The sequence below is a fragment of the Trachinotus anak genome, unplaced genomic scaffold, assembly GCF_046630095.1.
Source record: "Trachinotus anak isolate AG129_WGS33_773 ecotype Australia unplaced genomic scaffold, CSIRO_AGI_Tana_v1 ptg000023l, whole genome shotgun sequence".
Taxonomy (NCBI): domain Eukaryota; kingdom Metazoa; phylum Chordata; class Actinopteri; order Carangiformes; family Carangidae; genus Trachinotus; species Trachinotus anak.
The window spans coordinates 5,527,594-5,550,237 of NW_027273874.1; the positions used below are offsets into that span (position 1 = coordinate 5,527,594).

General features: G+C 39.7%; 2 protein-coding genes across 5 annotated transcripts; one reads left to right on the plus strand and one right to left on the minus strand.

Annotated features, from left to right (window-relative positions):
- Window positions 1-343: 343 nt before the first annotated feature.
- On the minus strand, window positions 344-20,142 carry LOC139607166 (complement C1q-like protein 4). Of its 4 annotated transcripts, none has more exons than XM_071459841.1 (3): window positions 20,020-20,121; window positions 838-966; window positions 344-749 (listed from the first exon to the last, which is right to left on the minus strand). In XM_071459841.1, exons 2-3 carry the CDS (start codon window positions 956-958, stop codon window positions 469-471), a joined length of 402 nt encoding a protein of 133 aa, XP_071315942.1. In that variant the 5' UTR covers window positions 959-966; window positions 20,020-20,121; the 3' UTR covers window positions 344-468. The 4 variants fall into 4 exon arrangements, 3 of the variants coding, with proteins under 3 accessions (XP_071315942.1, XP_071315940.1, XP_071315941.1); XM_071459839.1 differs by lacking the exon at window positions 20,020-20,121 and adding an exon at window positions 1,182-1,587; XM_071459840.1 differs by lacking the exon at window positions 20,020-20,121 and adding an exon at window positions 1,163-1,293.
- Window positions 14,784-16,629, plus strand: LOC139607171 (complement C1q-like protein 4). Its single transcript, XM_071459846.1, has 3 exons — window positions 14,784-14,896; window positions 15,832-15,958; window positions 16,222-16,629. The coding sequence occupies exons 2-3, from the start codon at window positions 15,838-15,840 to the stop codon at window positions 16,500-16,502; spliced, it is 402 nt and encodes a 133-aa protein (XP_071315947.1). The 5' UTR covers window positions 14,784-14,896; window positions 15,832-15,837; the 3' UTR covers window positions 16,503-16,629.
- Window positions 20,143-22,644: the final 2,502 nt, after the last annotated feature.

Consider the following 22,644-nt stretch of genomic DNA (forward strand, 5'->3'; position numbering starts at 1 on the left):
GTTGAACCAAAATAACAAACACTTCAAATGTGTCTTGGTCCCTTTTAATGACTTCAACTGAACTGAACTGGGGTCAGAGAATCTGTGTCTTGTTCATCTCTTTATATCCTCCAGAGTTGTTACGCAGATTGAACGACCTCTGTCTATGATAATGTACTGTACAAATAAACTTGCTTTGCCTTTGTATCAATCAGGTCATTTAAAAAATGAAACATCGAGCTAAAAGCAAAAGACAAATGAACGACAAATATCTCATAAAATTCATAAACTTGAAGTGGCAGTCTCGTCAATTTCATGACATGAGACAATAAACAAAACAGTCAAGTATCATTTGATTCATGTAATGATTTATTTTGATTGAATACAGTAACACGACAGCAGCAGCCACCTGTTACAATCTGAATTTTAATTTCAGTGTAGATGCATCACTGATTTCAGGTGAATGGAATCATCTTTCTGGAGACATCATCAACATGCATTAACCAGAAAACCACTGAAGGTGGTGTGGCCGCCCGATGCCCAAACATGAGTACCTGCAGGCATGCGCACAGACACCTTGTCCCCTTGCTCAAGCTTCAGGAACACAGCATTTCCTCCATTATCAGCAGTGTCACTGCTACTTTTGTGATCAGATGTCTTAACAACTGCCTCGTTGTTCTTGTGCAGTACCAGCGCTGCTCCCTGGTGTCCTCCAGCATGGTAGAAGAAGGTGAAATAATAAACACCGGCAATAGGTGCAGTGAAGACACCTGTGGAAACAAGACATTCATCAAATTTATGGATTTCTGCTTCGCAAATTACTCAAGTGCTTATGAGTGTAGCTGCATATACTCTTACCTGTGGCTGCATTGTAGGCATCACCAATGTTTGTAATCACGGTGTTGTACTTCAGAATTGTCTCTGAGCAGAAGGGTCCAAGGGCCCCACCTTCCTCTGCCTTAACACTGAACACCACCATGGTTTTCTCTGTATAATAGAAAACATGCAAAGCATTTCTACTCTGTTTAACTTCTGTGTTTCATCACAACACATGCATTGCTCATAGATCAACACTTGAATTTCTTACTGAATTTATAAAACACGTTTTTGTAGCTGACCCCATTCACAGCAGTACGTAGCTAGGGTTAGATTGGCTGAGATCAAAGTTGCTCTTTAATCTTACTTTAGAAAGTTTCCTCTACCTTCGGTCTCTGATGGTTGATCACTTGTGGTGGGAGGCCAGGCGAACTGTTTTCTTCTTGTCTTTGCTGCGTCTCCAAAGCTGTGATACGTAGGATCCCTCCAGCTGCTTTTATATTGTTTGATTGATGACAACGTCTTGTCACATGCCCTCTCTGAGCCAATTCCACACAATCTGAGGGAGTGGGAGAATGTGATCCTGACTGATAACAATTTTCTCAGAAAATGTGTAGTTGCCTCAGCTTGTTCTCTGGTTTCACAAGGCATTGAGCAACATATTTTATGCGATTCAGAAAAGTCTCATACTTTTTGTCCAGTGTTTATTAATATTTCTTCAGACACACCTGGATGTGTTTTCATGCAGGGATTCCTCACTGAGCTGTGGAGGAGGAACAGTAAGAAAAACAGGGAATTTGGTTCAAAACTTTGTCAAATAATCCTCTTGATTTGTCTAAACACAAACTGTTAAAGCCTCACGTTAGCTTTAACTAATGATATGTTTGTATGTAACTCTTTCTGTGTACATGTGTACATGTGAGTATTGTTGTCTTGGTTAGACACAAAGTGTCAGACCCTATTTCAGTTCAGTTGAAGACATCAGTAGGGACCAAGGTACGTTTTAAGCATTTGTTGTTTTTGTTCAATTGACAAAGACAGAAACCAGAAACGTGTTGTTTCTTCTATAAAATTGTGTCTGGACTGAACGCTTTGAAATAAAGGTTCTACCTCTTTGACTTTAGACAGTGCACGACAAAGCAATGAACTGACATTTCTAGTCCTTTTATTAATTTAGATACACTGCATTTGTTCTGATGTCAATACCTCGTGAACATTGTGCAAACCAGTCAGGATAAGTTGGTGCAGCAGAAATCTGTTCAGGGTGTGTATTTCTCAAAGGTCTCAGACTTATTCCAAGGTTAAATTTAGGCCTAAAATCAATCTGCAAACCTGTCTCCAACTGCAACTAAAAACTCTATGCAACTGCAATACCAAATACATTTTATGGGAAATGCAACTGCTGGCTGGATAATGTTCACAGGCAGCACACTTTTTGAATGAATTAAGTGGTACATTTGTTAACGGCAGCCGAGTTGCCAGGAGGCGGTTGGGGTGGATAGCGGGCATACAGAGCACACAACTGTCACGCAGGAGACGAGGGTTCACATCCAGAGTCCTGTCTGTGGTTAGGTTTAGGCAACGATGTTTAGGGTAAGATTGTAGTTTTTGGTCAAATATAATTAAACATGTTGTGTTTGTAGTCACTGTGAATTTTGTTCTTATTTTCTTCTTAAAAGAACATTGAAAAGCACTTTTCATTGTTTTTTTGTTTTTTTTCTAGTATTAAGATCTATCACTGTATTTGCATATTGGGCTTCCATATTGTTGCAGGATCAGATGTGGGCCACCAGCGTTTATGAGATTTTCAGGTGGTCCACGAGTTGGAAAAGGTTGGGAACCACTGGCCTAAACCCAACCACAGACCAGCCACCTCCCTGTGACTCTGCTGCAGCTAATAAATGTAACGCATGATTTATTCCAAAAATATGTTGTGTATGAACATCATCCAACCAACTGTTACGTTTCCTACACAATGCATTTGGTGTTGTAGTTGTATACATGATCATAAATTGGAGGAAACAGGGTTGCAGATTAGTTTTAGTCCTGAATTGAACTTTCAGAGAAATACATACTCAACAACACTCAAAACAACAACACATTTCTCAGGAAAATGTGGAGCTGCACCAGCTTGTTTACAGATTTACCAAAGGTTCACCAGGCATTTGGCAACATGTTTGACAAGAGGGATGTCAAAATCTTCTTTAAGTGGAGTTTCACTGTTAGATAGATTGACAAGATAAATCTTGTATATCATTGTTCCACTCCTACATTGTCACTGTAGCATATAGACCAAGGTGTTTTAATGTTTTGGTTTCTTTTGGCGCAACTGACAAATGAGAAACAGGTTTGGGTGCTGATGTTGCTCATTCCAAGGAAATACACCGAAAGGTTAATTCATCACTAAAACTGTCTGTCCAATTCCTCTGACTCGAGAATCTCTGACTCTGAATCTCCTCCAGCTTCAGGAACACAGCATTTCCTCCATTATCAGCAGTGTCACTTAGGGTATGCACTGTCGCCCTTTTTTTTTTTTCTTTCTATGTCCTGTCCTTTTTGTTTCGTCTGCTTTGTTAATGCGGGGCTCTGCTTGTTTACTTGCTATTCATTTTTGTCATTAGTCTTTTTTTTCAGGGATTACTTTTTCACCTTCTGTAAAAAACAAAGGAGACATAACTGTCGACTGTTAATTTCTCTGTTAAGTGATTGGTTTCCCAATAAACATATTTGAAACAGAAGCTTCCAGAAGGACAACCATCACTTGACCAATCCACCAATCTAGGCTCTATGGCACAGTGGCCAGAGGGAAGTCTTTTCCTCAGTGAAAGTTTGCAAAGAAGGACCTAATGGACCCACAGATGACAAGAATCAACAAAGATTGAACAGTTTGGGCTCAATTCTAAGTGTCATGTCTGGAGGAAACCAGACAAGAGCGGACAAGACCAGACAAGTCGGACAGCCTAAACTTTGTCAAATTCACAAACATGAAGTGGCAGTCTCACCAATTTCATGACATGAAACAGTAGACGAAACAGCCAAGACTGATTTGATTTATGTAATGACTTATTTTAATTGGATACAGTGACAGCAACAGTAATCACAGTGTTGTACATCAGAACTCTGTCACACCTCGTCCCCTTTCTCCAGCTTCAGGAACACTGCAGCAATGTCACCGTCACGTTTGTAATCAGATGTTTCACAATTGAACAACATGTCTTATGCAATTCACAAACTGTGGAGGAGGGAAAGTAAGAAAAACAGGGAATTTGGAAGTAAAGAGAGTATAACTTTGTCAAATAATCCTTTGGATTTATCTAAGCACAAACTGTTGAAGCCTTATTTCAGCTTGAACTAATTATAAATGTGTATGTAACTGTTTCTGTATACATATGTACATGTGAGTATTGTTGTTAAAAAGACTTTGAAAGAAGTCTGAACCTCAACCTCCTTATCCTTAAAAATATGGTGTTCCCTGACAAGGTCAGACAACCAGACAACAGCCTGACCCACCAGGAATCTTCCTTTGCTTCCCGATCAGCTGCTCTGTGCCTGGGTTTCTGAGGTGTCATAAACCTGTGGTCGTGTTCTTTGTTTGGGCTATGACGGGAAAACACCAAGCACAACAATCAATGGTTTTCTACATGTTGTAGCTCACACATACTGTACAGCGCAGGCCATCAATGCTCATCACATGCTGATTATGTTCAGAGTGCACTTTCTTTTACTGTGTGACAAAAAAACAAACTCTACCACAGGTGGCCATCTGCCTTGTAACAGTGGTAGCATCCAGCACCTGATACCAGCATGCCGAACTGCAGCCTGTACACCAAAGCCAAGGCGCAGGAGCATCAGAGCCTTCTGGAGTTATTCACTTGCAGTCTGACAGCAGACTCTGTCTGGATATGACTCCTGATTCCTGCTGCCTGTTGCTGCAGTTTGCACAACTTATACTAATGATTGTTTTCCACTTTACAAATACTCAAGTTGTCTCCAGGTTATTTCATTTGATACTGTGATACTGTTGTACCATGATACTATTGATACCATTGATTGATACAACATACAACCTCGAGTTTTGTTTGTTTACTGTAAAAGTGCACACAGTACACACACAGTTATCACAATAATTTAAGTAAACACCTCTTGATTCCATTGATATTTTGGCTGGATAATAAAGCTGATTGTTTAATTTCCACTCCAACATATCATGTCATGTACTGCACTCTTGTGGCATGAAAGGTGTACAACACCCAATACTTGAAAACTTGAAATACTTCATACATTTAGAGGTTTACTGCCATTGTGGACTGAGGGACACTGACACTTGAACATCCTGGCACTATAATAGATTTTCACTTAGAATATGTCAAGTATTTATTGAATTTATTGAATAAACAATTCCTATTTTTAATGTGTTCTTAAATGTAAAATTATGAAATGCTTAATCATTTTTCCTGTGACATCCCTGGTCCACCTTACTTTAAAGTGTTTATATGTGATATTAACTCTTAATATATTTCCTTGTTTAGTTTTTCATCTTTTGGTCTTTCAGGTTGCGGTGGGGACAAAGACCTTCTGGGACATGGGCGTGGTTAAAGAGTCTGTCAACAGGAAGGGGATGATCACTTCCAAGCCAGAGAATGGCTACTGGACGGTGCGGCTGAGGAACAGGGACGAGTATCGAGCTCTGGACTCTCCCTCGGTCCGTCTTTCTCTCAAGGAGAAGCCACAGACTGTCGGGGTGTTCGTGGATTACGAGGAGGGGACGGTGTCCTTCTTCAATGTGGAAAACAGGTCTCACATCTACACCTTTACTGGGTGTTTGTAAATTTTAATGATTTTCCAGTTTTCAGGGGATGTTTTGTTTTTTTAATTGGATTTCTATACCAGCCACAAAGAACACAAACTCAAAACCTTTGCATCAGCCCTGACTGATGTTTCCATGTGCTTTGCATTCAAAGAGGATATTTTTTTCCAAACCATGCAAGGATTGAAAAGAAGAAAATATGATGCAAAGTGTGCTGCATCAGGTCATCAGGCATGAAAATCTACTTATTTACAACCAAAACTCTGCTGTTACCGAGTTATGGTGTATGGTCACTTTGAAGCAGCAGAACGAAACATGATGAAAACACATGAATGTATGATCATCTTATAAAGTGTTATGGCTGAACTTGTTAGCAAACTGCTGTCTATTTACACATCATGCAGGCAGAGGGCAGCAATGGCAATTATGTGAAGGCACATTTCTGGCCACCTGATGAATAAACATACATATTTTATATATATTTTATCTGCTATACTTAAAGTGTTTTTGTGGTCCTGTTCCTCTGTGTCTGAAATGAGGCCTGATAAAAGTGGGGGAGACTTCAATCATTAAATTCTCAGCCTTGAAAACCAAGAAAAGTTCAAGGACGCTCCATAAAGCTTGGGAAAGCTGCAGAGTTGGTTCATAATTCTCTCTGGGTTTGTCACTATGAGCGACCGCTTTGACTTTAAGCATAATCTCTTGATCCATTATTAATTCCACCAAGGAGATTATGTTTTTACCTACATTTTGTGTGTTTTTACAATCTGCCGTCTTCCGTCTCTTTCCTGTTGTGCGACAGGAAGGGAAGCCGAGAGATAAAGGTGTGTCTTAATATGTAAAGCTGAGCTGGAAGAAAGAAAACGACACTAAAGGATTTAAAAATACAAAAAAAAACAGTGTCACACATCTCATTTTATGTGAATAACACCTTTTAGTTACATATTCAACTAATTAGAGTTTATTGTGTGCATAAATCCATAAAATGTCTATTCAAAAATATTTTGATTTTGTACCTTTGACACCATTTATTTGTATATATTATTTCTGTACCTTTGAAAAAATATATATTAAGTATATTTCTGATAAAAGAGTGAAAATGTTGATGGGTTTAATGACGATTAATTGCAGTTTGTACAAAATATCCAGTACAGATGTGTTTTCTTTGTCTAAGCAGAGAGAGAAAATACAACCAAATTCGAAATTTAGCATCTTTTTATTAATTCAGTTGATTTCCATGTGGTTTGCATCCTGAGGTGCAGGCCCTTGAGGATTTTTCCTAAATTGCACATGGCAGCAAAATAATTCAAATAAGGCTAAAATCAAAGATCAGGCCACTTTTGGGGAGAAGATGTTGTTTGGAACTGTCTGAAAAATGTTACCAGCTGATTGGACCTCTGCTTTGTAGATTAAGTTTATTAGAATTAGGTTCCATTAAAACACATCACAGTAAATACCTGCAAGTTAACTTGTAATTTTATGATTTAATGTAAAATACTTTATAAAAAAATGAATTGCTTGCTACTTTAAGAAGACATATTTACTACAAGCCTCTGTTACGTGTGTCAGAAATGTTACAGTCGGTGCAAATGTTTAATTTGGACCCCAGAGCGAACACAGACAAGCAAGTGATATAATAAAGGAGGATTTACTGGTTAATTCCAACAGTTCAGAGTGGTTTGAGTCTGTTCTGGGGTATTGGGCTTGGCAGCGAGGGATCCAGCTGAGGGAGGGAGAGGAGCAGAGGGGTGAATGGCGAGGCAGGTTATGGCGGCGGAGCAGAGAGTCCACAGGTGAGTTGGCGCTGCAGGTGTTGGTGGTGATTCCCGGCGGGGCGGAGGAGAGTGAGTGAGAGGCCGGAGCTTTTCTACAGACCAGGTGAGAGATGGAGTGCAGGTGTGTCAGGCTGCCAGTGCTGTGACCACGCCTCTGCTGGAGGAGAGCAGACACACACACACACACACACACACACACACACACACACACACACACACAGGGAGAGGGCGACACATGGAGGAGGGAATCAAAAGACAGGGGACAGTTTTTTCAGGTTTAAGGCCTCTGTGCCTAATATAAAATAACCCTACCCTGAGATAACTTCTCTTGTTATTTGACAGTATAAATAAAAACTGGCATAGACCTCTGTTGATTTGAATTGCTTAACAGTTGAATTCTAAATTTGTGAACATTGTAAACTTAGCTCTTGAAAAATTCACAAATTGAATTCACAGTCAGAAAAAAATCAGATACGTAATTTCAATGCAAATGATTTCAGTGCTGGAAATTCACAGGCAATTTCAGACATCTAGTGAGACAGGTTTGCTTCCATAGGAACTCTCAGTCAGAGCATAATAATCAGTTATTAAAGGTTAAATGGCATTATTTGACTTCCGTATTGTTGCAGGATCAGATGTGGGCCACCAACATTTTTGAGATTTTCAGGTCGGCCACGAGTAGGAAAAGGTTGGGAACCACTGGCCTAAACCCAACCACAGACCAGCCACCTCCCTGTGACTCTGCTGCTGCTAATAAATGTAACGCATGATTTATTGAAAAAATATGTTGTGTGTGAAAATCATCCAACCAACAATTACGTTTCCTATACAATGCATTTGGTGTTGTAGTTTCGTTGTATACAAACATAAATTGAAGAAAAGAAAACAGGGTTGCGGATTAGTTTTAGTCCTGAATTGAACTTTCAGAGAAATACACACTCAACAACACTCAAAACAACAACACATTTCTCAGGAAAATGTGGAGCTGCACCAGCTTGTTTACAGATTTACCAAAGGTTCACCAGGCATTTAGCAACATGTTTGATAAGAGGGATGTCAAAATCTTCTTTAAGTGGAGTTTCGCTGTTAGATAGATTGACAAGATAAATCTTGTATTTCATTGTTCCTACATTGTAACTCTAGCCTACAGACCAAGGTGTTTTAACTATTTGCTTTCTTTTGGTACAACTGACAAATGAGAAACAGGTTTGGGTGCTGATGTTGCTCATTCCAAGGAAATACACCGAAAGGTTAATTCATCACTAAAACTGTCTGTCCAATTCTTCTGACTCGAGAATCTCTGACATTATAAACACATCCTGTCAGTTTGTGACATGTATCCCGGAGGACTGTGACTTTTAACAAAGCACTGAACTGACATGTCTACGTGTTTCAAAGAATCTGAGAAATTTGTGTGTATAAGTAATTTGAAATAATGATCTTATAATAACTTATCTCTCTTATTAAAGCCAGTGGTGTAGGTAGCGGTGGACCTGGACCTCATCTCTTTATCTCTGTTTATTTGACGTTCAAACTGATTTCTTACTGACTTTGGTTCATACCCCCACCCCTACAACAAAAGCAGAGGGCTGAGAGTGTTATTTTGCTACTGATTGGAAGCAACAAGCTGTCAATCATTAGGGTGGTCTCACTCCTAACTCGTCACCTATAGATGTGAAGCAGTTCTGCCCTGGTGGCTCACCTGGTAAAGCATGTACCATGAAGGTTTAGTCCTAACTGCTTCGAATCCAACCTGTGGCCCTTTGCTGCTTGTCATCCTGTCCCTCTGTCTGTGACTTCTCCGTCTCTCTCTGACTGTGGCTATCTGAATACAGGCCAACACCACCCAAAAGATGACTTTAAAAAAAGGCTTTGTACTTTAAATCATGTGTGACTGTGACATGTGTGCTGCGATTGGCTGTTTCTAGGATAGTATGTTCAATTATTTATGATTTTGAAGACTATAGCATAAACACAATTGATAGAGGGCAGTAACCAATCAGAAGCATGGAGGTGCTGAAGGCCCACCCACCAATTTGGTAATGGTAACTTTGTTTTGTCTGTAGGATCAGAAAAGAAGAAATTGAGCTGAATTAGTTTCTCTTGCTCAAAATGTATAAAACTAAAAAAACAGCTTGTTTCTGGTTTCTTTCTGTGTCAGTTGAACCAAAATAACAAACACTTCAAATGTGTCTTGGTCCCTTTTAAACACTTCAGCTGAACTGAACTGGGGTCAGAGAATATGTGTCTTGTTCATGCCTTTATATCCTCCAGAGTTGTTACGCACATTGAATGACCTCTGTCTATGATAATGTACTGTACAAATAAACTTGCTTTTCCTTTGCGTCAATCATGTCATTCAAAAAATGAAACATTGAGCTAAAAGCAAAAGACGAGTTATTAATATTTCTTCAAACACACCTGGATGTGTTTTCATGCAGGGATTCCTCACTGAGCTGTGGAGGAGGAAAAGTAAGAAAAACAGGCAATTTGGTTCAAAACTTTGTCAAATAATCCTCTTGATTTGTCTAAACACAAACTGTTAAAGCCTCACATTAGCTTCAACTAATGGTATATTTGTATGTAACTCTTTCTGTGTACATGTGTACATGTGTACATGTGAGTATTGTTGTAAAAAGACTTCGAAAGAAGTTTGAACCTCGACCTCCTTATCTTAAAACTATGGTGTTCACTCATCTTGTCACTGCCTCTTGTGGCCAGACGACCAGGCTGACCCACCAGGAATCTTCTTGTGCCTCCTGATTAGCCGCTCTGTGCCTGGGTTAATGAGGTGACATAAACCTGTGGCTGTGTGCATTGTCCTTACTTAAAACAAGGTGCTATCCGGGGGCTCACCTGGTAGAGCGTGCACCATTAAGGCTTAGTCCTAACTGCAGCGGCCCCAGGTTCAAGTCCGACCCGCGGCCCTTTGCTGCATGTCATGCTCTCTCCCTGACTTTCCTGTCACTCTCTCACTGTACCTATCTAATAAAGGCATTAAAAAAAACAAAAAAAACAAGGTGCTATGTAGGGGAAACAACCAATGATTGTTTTTTACCCATTGCAGCCGACTCAGTGTACAGTACAGGCCATCCATGGCCAAGAGATACTGAAAGCCTGTCTGTTGTGGCGGCATCAAGCACCTGGTCCTCCAATCTTGTTTTTTTTTTTTTTGTTTTTTTGCTGTTGGTCACAAGCAGCTACTCGTTTGATGAAAGAAGGATAAAGTGTTTGGTGATCTCACCTGCTGCACTGCAAATCCAACTCCAAACTGAAAATAGAGGAACAGACAATATATTATAGCTGCAGTGGCTGAACAAGGGAAATGTTTATGGTACGTGGTCTAAACAAGTGCTGAAATTAATTACAAAGAATGAAAGGGTCACGAGATAATTACCAGATTAGGACAACGGAAAAATAGATAAATTCTGTGTTTTTTGGGTCTGATCTTTGCTGTTTTTTCTCCTTTAAAATACTCAAAGAAATGCATCCTGTGACGATGGGTTACAAGGAGCTATTGCTTTGTACTATGGGATCACAAGCAAAAAAATGTCAGTAACCCTGTTATAAGCTATAATTGTACTTCTCCTTTGCGCAAGTCTGTGTCATTTTGAAATCTAAGATTCAGAGGTCAGATGCAACATAAACAAATGTACAGATTTTAAAAATGCAAACCTGAGTTGGTGATGTATCTTGGAATTCCTGCTATCCAGGTCCTTTGTTCTGCCAGTAACTATAACTGTGGAAGCAGCTCTAAAAAGGAAAACATGTTTGATGGGAACAATATTTTCTTATTTGATTCCCTTATTCATTCTCCCTTTGTCTCCATTTCCTTATGACCTTGTGGCTTGTGACTCTAACCATGAGTTTCAGCAGTAAATCACTGATCCTTGTGTAAATGTTCAAGAGAACGCTCCTTCCCTCACAGGTAGTGCATGGTTAAGCTGTTTGCTGGCTACGGTCTGTTGTATGGCAATAATGCCAAACAAAAGGCTCTTGTGTTTTTGGAAGCAAGTTATCAGTAAATCTAACCTAAACGATCATAGCCATGCACAAATGTCTGGTAAAATATTATTGTTACTGCACAAAGTCTCACTAAACTCAAATCAAAAGAAGTAAAAAAACAAGCACATCTGAAAAGAACATTCCTTCAAACTTAATTCATTAACTTTGCAATGTACACTACACCATTATCTGCAAATATGGTGATATGTTATCTGCAAACTCTTCTCTATCAGGTGTTGAGGGCTTGGTTTGTTGGCAGTTATCAGGGCAGAGGTACATCAGGGTCATATAAACTGAATCACTCAGTTAATTTATTCAAAGTTTAAGAGTTTAAGCAGTATCCGTGTTTTATGGCTTTAACAATGGTTTATTCATTTATCTTTGAAGCCAAATATCTTGTCAAAGTGTTTCATTTCAGCCCCCTGAGGAACTCAGTTGAACTGCTTTATGGCCAAACAGTTTTCTTTACTGATTAGATGCACAGTAAAAGATGTGGTAGAAATGTTGATTTGTCGGAGTGGTTGCTCACCGTGCTGCCTTCCTTGAGCAGAGACCAGGTGATGAACTCCAGCAGGGGCAGCAGGTTGACCAGCCGTTTCTTCTTCAGCCCCAACAGACGCAACACCCAGCTCATCGCTCTGCATGCCACAACTCTGCAAACATAAATACTCATTTTAGATTCTTTAAAAAAAACACCCACAACACCAACTCTGTTTTATATATTTATTTTCCTTCATGTGCTTAAAATTCTCTCCACAAGTTACTTTGACTTTTGGTTTTAACTCAAGGACGCCTCACCTCACTTGCTGTCTGCAGCTCCTTTGCCCACTCCATGATCCTCAGCTGTGCTTCCTCATCGCCATCCTTGTCTTTATTTTCTTAGTCTTGACACTCAGATATCCAGGGTGTTTCTTTCAGGGGCTAAGAACACAAAATCAGTAAGTTAAGACTGACATATTTGCCACTTGTTCACACAGAGCACATCCATCACACATGGAGTAGCGTGTGCACTGACCTTTTCGACATGATGGAGTTCATCAGTCCACTCCAGGATCAGTTTCCTGCTCTCCTCAAGACAAGTCAGTATGCTGTTCTAAAACACTGCTAAAACACAAGACCACACCCTGTCAGACATAGTTATATACTCTAAAAAAAACATAATGGTGTGTTACTGTGACAATGATACAACATGAAGACAAATGACTTCCAGCTCATGTTGACAGAAATGTGAGTTTCAGGGCCAATGCTCATGAAAATCGGGCGCAGACTGTTTGGGTTTACGTCACCTGATGGTTGAAAACAGCTGATTTGCAGGTAAAATCTGCTTTAAATGTAGCTTCATATTTACAGATGTCAAAAGGTTGTAGCAATATGGGAGCCTTGTAAAAAAAATAAAAATAAAATCATATAGAGTACATAATGTCTTACACTACATGTTGAACGGGTAGAGGGTAATGCAATCATGTTTTAAAAGAGTCAGTAAACGTGTCCTATCAGCATCTGGCCACCCAAATAACCAGCTCTTATCTGTATTTATCTTATCCCCTCTTCTGAGCTGGCAAACCACCGAGCGCAGCCTCTACATGAAATATGGATTAAAAATGGGGCAAGCAAACTTCATCAGGTCTTCTTCATCTTGTTGGCCATGTTCAAATTTCACGTGACAGACATGCAAGTGTGCTCATGTCTGTAAAAGGCTTTTTGTTCTTGGTCTTCTGAATTTATTTCATTATAGTGCTGTTAATGAGTAATAATACTAATATGTATCTGCTGAGCCACTGACTCACTTTTCCTTCCTTCACTCAGTTCCTGCCTTGCAGACTTGGTCCACTTGCTCTTTCCAGTGTTGGATGAACAGCACACACTCCCGCAGGCTGCGCAGATCCTTCAGGCCGTTCTGACGAGGATGTTGCAGGGTGTGTATTTCTCAAAGCTCTCAGACTTGTACTGAAAGGTTCATTTCAATCTGCAAACCTGTCTCCAACTGCAACAGATATATGCAACTAAACTGCAACACCAAATACATTTTATAGCAAATGCAACCGCAGGCTGAAAGAACAAATCATTTTTATTAAGTAGTAAATAACTGCTACAAGTCCATATGTGATGAGTTTAACAATAGACAGCTTGTTGCCTCCAATCTGAACTAAAATAACACCCCTGACCCGCTGTTATATTTTACAGTGTGAATGACAGTGAGTATGAATCGGTGTCAATATCATTTAAATAGGCATAAAGAGATGAGTAATGCAAATCACATATTAAGTCATTTTAATAATAGTAATAGTAGTAATTATTTATTGCAACACACCACTGAGTTTAATGCAGACAAAAGTTCCCAGTGACTTCATATATAACATATATTCATATTTAACCTAAACCACAATCTTTCCCTAATCTGAACCAAAGTGCTTTTTATGCTGAAACCGAATCGCAGACATGAATCTGGATGTGAACCTCGGTCTCTGGTGTGACAGTTGCGTGCTTTTATACGCCCACCATCCACCCCAGCACCTCCTGGAGACTCTGCTGGTCCAACGCTCATGTCTGGTTTCCTCTCAGCATGACGCTTAGAATTGAGGCCATATAGTTCAACCTTGGTCTCATCACACCAGAGGAATGTACCGTGCATCCAAAAAGTATTCACAGCGCTTCACTTTTTCCACATTTTGTTATGTTACAGCCTTGTTCCAAAATGGATTAAATTCTTTTTGTTTTACCTCAAAATTCTACACACAACTTCACTGAAGAGAGGCTTTCCCTCAGGCCACTGTACCATAAAGGAGTGCTGCAGTGACGGTTGTCCTTTCTCCCATCTCCACAAAACAAATTCAGTATATTTAGATTAATAAAAGAAACCACTGGAAATAGGCAACTTATTTGAAATGAGCATATACACCTGTTTTCAGATTATTTTATATACAGCACTAGTCAAAAGTTGGACACACTTTCTCTTCTCTCCAGACAGTTTTTAGTCATAAATTAACCTTTCAGCACGTTTCCTTTGAATGATACTTGATGAGCACACAGCCTGAGGAAATTTGTCATGTTACAAAAATGTGTTAATGGGTTTTTTGGAAAATTCACCAGGCATTGAATGCATATGTGTTTAACAAGAGGGAGGCTAGACTGCTCAGTCTGTGACAAAGTACATTTAGTTCAGCTGAAGCTCAATCTCCATCAATGATTGGCTGTTCAAACATGTCCAGAGTTTCCTGTCCAATCGCATTTATGTTTTTTCTTCAGAAATATGAATAAAACATAGAACATATTGCTCAATGCTGTATGAAAATGGTTATCTAATCAGCCAAGGTCACACTCTCACAACCACAGATTCTCTGTAATTCATTCAAGGAGGGCGCATGATAAGACTTTCTCATTGATGAAACAGTATAAAAGCAGCTGTAGGGATCCCACAGATCACAGCCTTGGAGACGTGAAGTGAAGACAAGCAGGAGTTCGCCTCCCACCACGAGTGATCGACCAACAGAGACCAAAGAAAAACTTGCAAAAGGTAGAATGAAAGACTTTATTGAAGAACTGTATTACTGAGCAGCTTTTGAGCAGGTTTATTTTGGTGTGGGGAAATTATGTAGAAACTGGATTTGAAAAACAAAAAACAATAATACATGAAATAATGAATCAATTGGTAAAGTAAGAATTCCACTGCTATTTTTTTTTTACATTGATGAGGTTGAAAATGCATGTACACATACAACAGACCTCAGGCTTCTAATATTGAGCCTACCAGTCATCCAAGTGACCAGTAATTGTAATAGACTGACCACAGTCTATAGCCTAAGCCCAGTAAAGACCTTTTGTTCTATGGCTTTTACATAGTCTCCTCATCCTCTAGCACCACTTCTGTCTATGGTGGTGATAAAGCCTACTGTAGGTACAACTCTCAGCACATTCTACGCAGCGAACCCTGAGAACCATGAGGTCGTAAGAGTCGAGGCCGACACACGGTGACGAGTACTCACTTACCAAAATGCTGATACCAGCAAATCTTTAGTTTGTTAGTTTAATCAGTTTATTCCATCCCTCCAAGATACATCATCTCCAACGTCATCTCCAGGACCTGCTGACAGAGATTCAGCATCATACCTGCCTCCTCATGTACCACCTGCACCTCCACTGCTTCACATAGATGTGGTCCACCTACACCTGTGGCAGCTGCCACCTGTTTCTGCTCAGTGGTGGAGTGGTGGTGCGCTGTGGAGAAATGGACTCATTTATGTGATCTCTGATTTCCCACGTGAATGTTTAGTAAAACATCAAATCTTATCTTCATAGTTTCAAAGGTTAATTTACATGATATCCTAGTAACATGTAAATTACAGTATAAATTAAAAAAGAAATTCAACCTACAAGTTGTTCAATAAAAAATGAATATGTTGTGATGATATACACACATTGAATACTCTGCATGTGTTGGTTTACATACAGAAAACCATGGCAGCATTCACTGTAAAGGCAGAACACGGTGGATCCCTTGGACCCTTCAGCTCAGACACAGTTGTGAAATACGACACTGTGATTACCAACATCGGTGACGCCTACAGTCCTGCTACAGGTAAAGTCACATCATATGCAGCCACACCCTTAATCACCCATGTTGACTGTTTGATTTCAGTATTGTTGGGACATTTTTCACAGTCTTAGTGAATATACTGTAGCTTTGTATCATTAATCATATCAGTAACCTGAATACTATCTATGCCTTCCCATAATGCAACTTGAAGTTTTACCAGGAGTATTTTGATTTGATGTACTCATTCTGAAAGTGGGTACATCTGCCAAAAAACTCATATGTTGAATATCTTGTTGTTTCCACAGGTCTCTTTACTGCACCTGAAGCAGGTGTTTATTATTTTAGCTTCTCCTACAGTGCTAAAGGAAACAAACCATCAAAGCTGGTACTGCGCAAGAACAGCGATGACATTGTTGCATCATCTGATGAGAAATGCGAGAATGACCAGGCTGATAATGGAGGAAATGCAGCTGTCCTGGACCTGAAGACAGGGGACAAGGTGTGTGTGCGCCTGGCTGCAGGTGGTCATGTTTGGGCATCAGAGGGCCTCACCACCTTCAGTGGTTTTCTGCTCAAACAAAAGTAGAATTGATGTCTCCAGAAAGATGAAAACCTGACATCAATGATGCATCTGCATTGAAATTAAAATTCAGATTGAAACATGTGGCTGTTGCTGTCACTGTATCTAATCAAAATAAATCATTACAGCATTAGTCAAATGGGTCTCAACTGTTTTTTGTTTGTTTGTTTGTTTGTTTGTTTGTTTGTTTGTTTGTTTGACTGTTTCATGTCATGATATTGATAAATGTCAGAAATCTAATGGTCCACTGAGGATCAACCCTTTCACTTTATAATTAATGAATCATGAATGCGTCGTTCTCGAATGACTCAGAATTGAGGAGCACACAGTAGATAATGACGACTTATTAGAGAACTGAGGATACTACATTAATGAATCATTAGGTAACGACTAGTTGATCATCTGTGAGACAGAGCAATGACCACCAAATTATTTAATCATCATAATAGGACTAAATATATATTAATATCCACATCCAAGTCTTCTTCTTTAGCATTAGTGATGCTGGCACCTTGAACAGAAATGTAATAAACAGACAATGTGCCAGTAAGTAAGCTTTGAGGATCTGATGGCTCAAGTCCAAGTCTTCTGATGACTTCAACTGAACTGAACTGGGGTCAGAGAATCTGTGTCTTGTTCATCCCATATCCTCCAGAGTTGTTTCAAACACTGTTTGCTGTCACTTCTACGCCACTGATCTAAAGGCTAACTAAAGGCTAAATGGCATCATGGCCTTTGATCATAAACAGTCAGACCCTTTATTTTGAAGACTATAGCATAAACATAATTGATTGAGGGAAGTAACCAATCAGACACATGGAGGTGCTGAAGGCCCACCCACCAATATGGTAACGGTAATTTTGTTTTGGTCAAAATTCATAAAACTAAAAAAAACAACTTGTTTCTGGTTTCTGTCTGTGTCAGTGGAACCAAAACAACAAACATGTTACAGCCTGGCTGGGCTTTTCCCCCAGTGTTTTTTCTTCCCCAGTGTATCCTTTCTCTTTTCTCCATGTCTCCTCCCCCCTGTGTTCATGTGTGTTTCCTCCCAGCAGGGGTGTGGTGCAGCACTGGCAGCCTGACACACCTGCAGCCCATCACTCATCAAGCCAGTTAAAAAAACCCCGGTTGATCACCCACTCTCTGCTAGATTGTTCCACCTGCTTTGTGAGTTTTCCTGCTCCAGTGCTGCCACCTGCTCTTGCTGTGAGACCAGTCCTGCTCCTGCAACCTCGATTCTCCCTCCGTCTCCACACTCTGCCGCCATTACCTGCCACGCCACTCACCTGCTGGATTCCCCGGCTACCAAGCCTAGCCTCCACATAAAAGGACTCAGACCTCTCAGAACTGTTGTGTTCAAACATTAAACCATCTTTCATCATAATACCCAGTTCTCCGTGTCTGAATCTGTTCAGGGGTCCAAGCCTGAGGATATAGTTTGAATCGTAACAAAACACTTTAAATGTGTGTTGGTCCCTATTAATGACTAAAGCTTAACTGAACTGGGGTCAGAGAATCTGTGTCTTGTTCATCCCTTTATATCCCCCAGAGTTGTTACACACATTGAATGACCTCTGTCTATGATAATGTACTGTACAAATAAACTTGATTTGCCTTTGCATCAATCATGTCATTTAAAAAATGAAAAAATATCAGCCTGAAAAGAAAAGACAAATGAACGACAAATATCTTTTGTAAAATTCATAAACTTGAAGTGGCATTCTCGTCAATTTCTCGTCAAGACTGATTTGATTTATGTAATGATTTATTTTGATTGAAAACGGTAACATGACAGCTACAGCCACCTGTTACAATCTGAATTTTAATGCAAGAAAGACAAGAAGACCATCTGCATTTCAATGCAGATGCATCATTGATGTCAGATTTTTGGACTCATCTTTCTGGAGACATCAATTCTAACTTTGTTTGAGCAGAAAACCACTGAAGGTGGTGAGGCCTTCTGATGCCCAAACATGAGTACCTGCAACCAGGTACACACACACCTCGTCCCCTGTCTTCAGGTCCAGGACAGCTACATTTCCTCCATTATAATCCTGGCCGTCCTCACTTTTCTGGTCAGATGATGCAACAATCTCCTCGTTGTTCTTGCGCAGTACCAGCTTTGATGGTTTGTTTCCTTTAGCATTGTAGGAGAAGCTAAAATAATAAACACCTGCTACAGGTGCAGTAAAGACACCTGTGGAAACAACAAGATATTTATCATATGAGTTTTTTGGCAGATGTACCCACTTTCAGAATGAGTACATCAAATCAAAATACTCCTGGTAAAACTTCAAGTTGCATTATGGGAAGGCACGGATAGTATTCAGGTTACTGATATGATTAATGATACAAAGCTACAGTATATTCACTAAGACTGTGAAAAATGTCCCAAAAATACTGAAATCAAACAGTCGACATGGGTGATTAAGGGTGTGGCTGCATATGATGTGACTTTACCTGTAGCAGGACTGTAGGCGTCACCGATGTTGGTAATCACAGTGTCGTATTTCATAACTGTGTCTGAGCTGAAGGGTCCAAGGGATCCACCGTTTTCTGCCTTAACAGTGAATGCTGCCATGGTTTTCTGTATGTAAACCAACACATGCAGAGTATTCAACATGTGTATATCATCACAACATATTCATTTTTTATTGAACAACTTGTAGGTTGAATTTCTTTTTTAATTTATACTGTAATTTACATGTTACTAAGATATCATGTAGATTAACCTTTGAAACTATGAAGATAAGATTTGATGTTTTACTAAACATTCACGTGGGAAATCAGAGATCACATAAATGAGTCCATTTCTCCACAGCGCACCACCACTCCACCACTGAGCAGTAACAGGTGGCAGCTGCCACAGGTGTAGGTGGACCACATCTATATGAAGCAGTGGAGGTGCAGGTGGTACATGAGGAGGCAGGTATGATGCTGAATCTCTGTCAGCAGGTCCTGGAGATGACGTTGGAGATGATGTACCTAAAGATTTGCTGGTATCAGCATTTTGGTAAGTGAGTACTCGTCACCGTGTGTCGGCCTCGACTCTCGTGGATGGCTCTTACAGCCTCAAGGTTCGCTGCGTACAATGTGCTGAGAGTTGTACCTACAGTAGGCTTTATCACCACCATAGACAGAAGTGGTGCTAGAGGATGAGGAGACTATGTAAAAGCCATAGAACAAAAGGTCTTTACTAGGCTTAGGCTATAGACTGTGGTCAGTCTATTACAATTACTGGTCACTTGGATGACTGGTAGGCTCAATATTAGAAGCCTGAGGTCTGTTGTATGTGTTCATGTATTTTCAACCTCAACAATGTAAAATATAAAAAAAAAAAAAATAGCAGTGGAATTCATACTTTACCAATTGATTCATTATTTCATGTATTATTGTTTTTTGTTATTCAAATCTAGTTTCTACATAATTTCCCCAGACATTAATTAACTGGGGAAACCTGCTCAAAAGCTGCTCATTAATACATTTCTTCAATAAAGTCTTTGATGAGAAAGTTTCGTTCTACCTTTTGCAAGTTTTTGGTCGATCACTCGTGGTGGGAGGCGAACTCCTGCTTGTCTTCACTTCGTCTCCAAGGCTGTGATCTGTGGGATCCCTACAGCTGCTTTTATACTGTTTGATCAATGAGAAAGTCTTATCATGCGCCCTCCTTGAACGAATTACAGAGAATCTGAGTGTGACCTTGGCTGATTAGATAACCCTGTTTACATATGGCGTTGAGCAATATATTCTATGTTTTCTTAATATTTCTGAAGAAAAAACATAAATGTGATTGGACAGTAAACACTGGACATGTTTGAACAGCCAATCATTGATGGAGCTTGAGCTTCAGCTGAACCAAATGCATTTTGTCACAGACTGGGGAATTTTAGATTCCCTCTTGTCAGTCATATACACGTTCAATGCCTGGTGAATCTTCCAGGGATTTATGACTAAAAACTGTCTGGAGAGAAGAGAAAGTGTGTCCAACTTTTGACTAGTGCTGTATATAAAATAATCTGAAAACAGGTGTATATGCTCATTTCAAATGAGTTGCCTATTTCCAGTGGTTTCTTTTATTGATTTAAATATACTGAATTTGTTTTGTGGAGATGGGAGAAAGGACAACCATCACTGCAACACTCCTTTATGGTACAGTGGCCTGAGGGAAAGCCTCTCTTCAGTGAAGGTTCGCAAAAAAGCACCTAAAGGACTCTCAGATGATGAGAATTACATTCCTCTGCTGTGATGACACCAAGATTGAACTATATGGCCTCAATTCTAAGCGTCATGCTGAGAGAAAACCAGACATTAGCATCGGACCAGTGGTTCAGGTCAAATATGAATAAACATGTCATATATGAAGTCACTGGGAACTTTTGTCTGCATTAAACTCAGTGGTGTGTTGCAATAAATAATTACTACTATTACTATTATTAAAATGACTTAATGTGTGATTTGCATTACTCATCTCTTTATGCCTGTTTAAATGATATTGACACTGATTCATACTCACTGTCATTCACACTGTAAAATATAACATAACATATCAAATAAAGGCACAAAAACCCCCAAAAAATATCTTTAGAAAAAGAATGTAGGAATTGCTGCCATATGACTGGATAACTGCATGAATATGTACATGAATGCCAAAGAAATATTAAGAGACACTGGTTGAAGGAAAATTTACATGAGTTTATGAAATGAAGCTCTAGCATAAGTTCAATCAGGAAGACCTATCCTCTTGCTTGCATATGCTGTATATAATCCTAATTAAGGCACACCTCTTCTCACACATTCACTCATTATTCCCTCTTTTTTCCGGCCCGTGGATGTCATTGTCCTATCAGCTGTTCAGTCAGCTGTTCACAACTAACCAATAGAAACCTGGAAACTTTAATCAACCTTTCAGTGTATTTTCTTACAATGATTCTAAGAGCAACGTCAACACAAACCTGTTTCTGATTTGTCAGTTGTACCAAAAGATGGCAAATGGCTCAAATGTACCTTGGCCTGTAGGCTATAGTTACAATGTAGGAGTGGAACAATCACATACAAGATTTTATCTGTTCAACAGTGAAACTCCACACATAGTGTATTTTGGCATCCCTCTCGTCAAACATGGTACTCAATGCCTGGTGAACCTTCTGCAATCCTGTGGACAAGTTGGCGCAGCTCCACATCTTCCTGAGAAATTTGTTCAGGGTGTGAATTTCCCTGGAAGGATCATTTAGGACTAAAACTAAACTGCATCACCTTTTTGCATTTGGACATACATTTTGTAGGAAACGTAATGGCTGGCTGGAAGGAAACAGAAATGCAAAGAGAAAGGCAAAGGGAGTAGAAACAGGATTGATGAATTTCAGAGAAAAAGACAAGGACTTTCAACAGAAATGAAGTGTGAAGGGAGGTTTAACTGGGAAGGTCAGTGTTGACAGACAGAGGCAGAGAACCAAGGAAGGGCAGAATCCCTTTTTTCCCCAAATGCTGTCTTTACGTCGCTGAAGCTAGAGGTTGTGTTTGTGTAAGATGAACGGGCTAAGAATGTAACTAATCTGCCACTGTAATGAGTTACTGTCAACATTTGTGAATAGTGGATCTAAAGCTTGGCACAATATACAAAGTTGACTTGCTAGTGTGTAGTGCTGTTGTTACAGACATCTGTGAGGCCACATGGACTTCAGGAGGAAAAGAGGAGATGAAGTAAAACCATTCCGCTAACAACTTAAGGCCTAAACTAAGACCTGTTCTATTGTCACACATGATACATTTTTTATTATTGGCTTGATGAAGGTAAAATCCACAGTCATCAGTTCATTGCTCTTTCATTGAATAAGTGTTGCTTTGGATTTTTCCCATTTTATTTTTAGACTATTGATTATCTTGCAAGATGTTGAGATACTTTCTAAATATGTAAATACACTCCATGATTTGCCTTTGGACCATTGCCTTTCCACACAGAGCCATCAACTCCTCAAAGCTTACTTACTGGCACATTCTCTGTTTATTGCATTTATGTTCAAAGTGCCAGCATCACTAATGCTAAAGAACAAGACTTGGATGTGGATATTGACAGGGTGTGTGTACCTGGTTGCAGGTACTCATGTTTGGGCATCAGAAGGCCTCACCACCTTCAGTGGTTTTCTGCTCA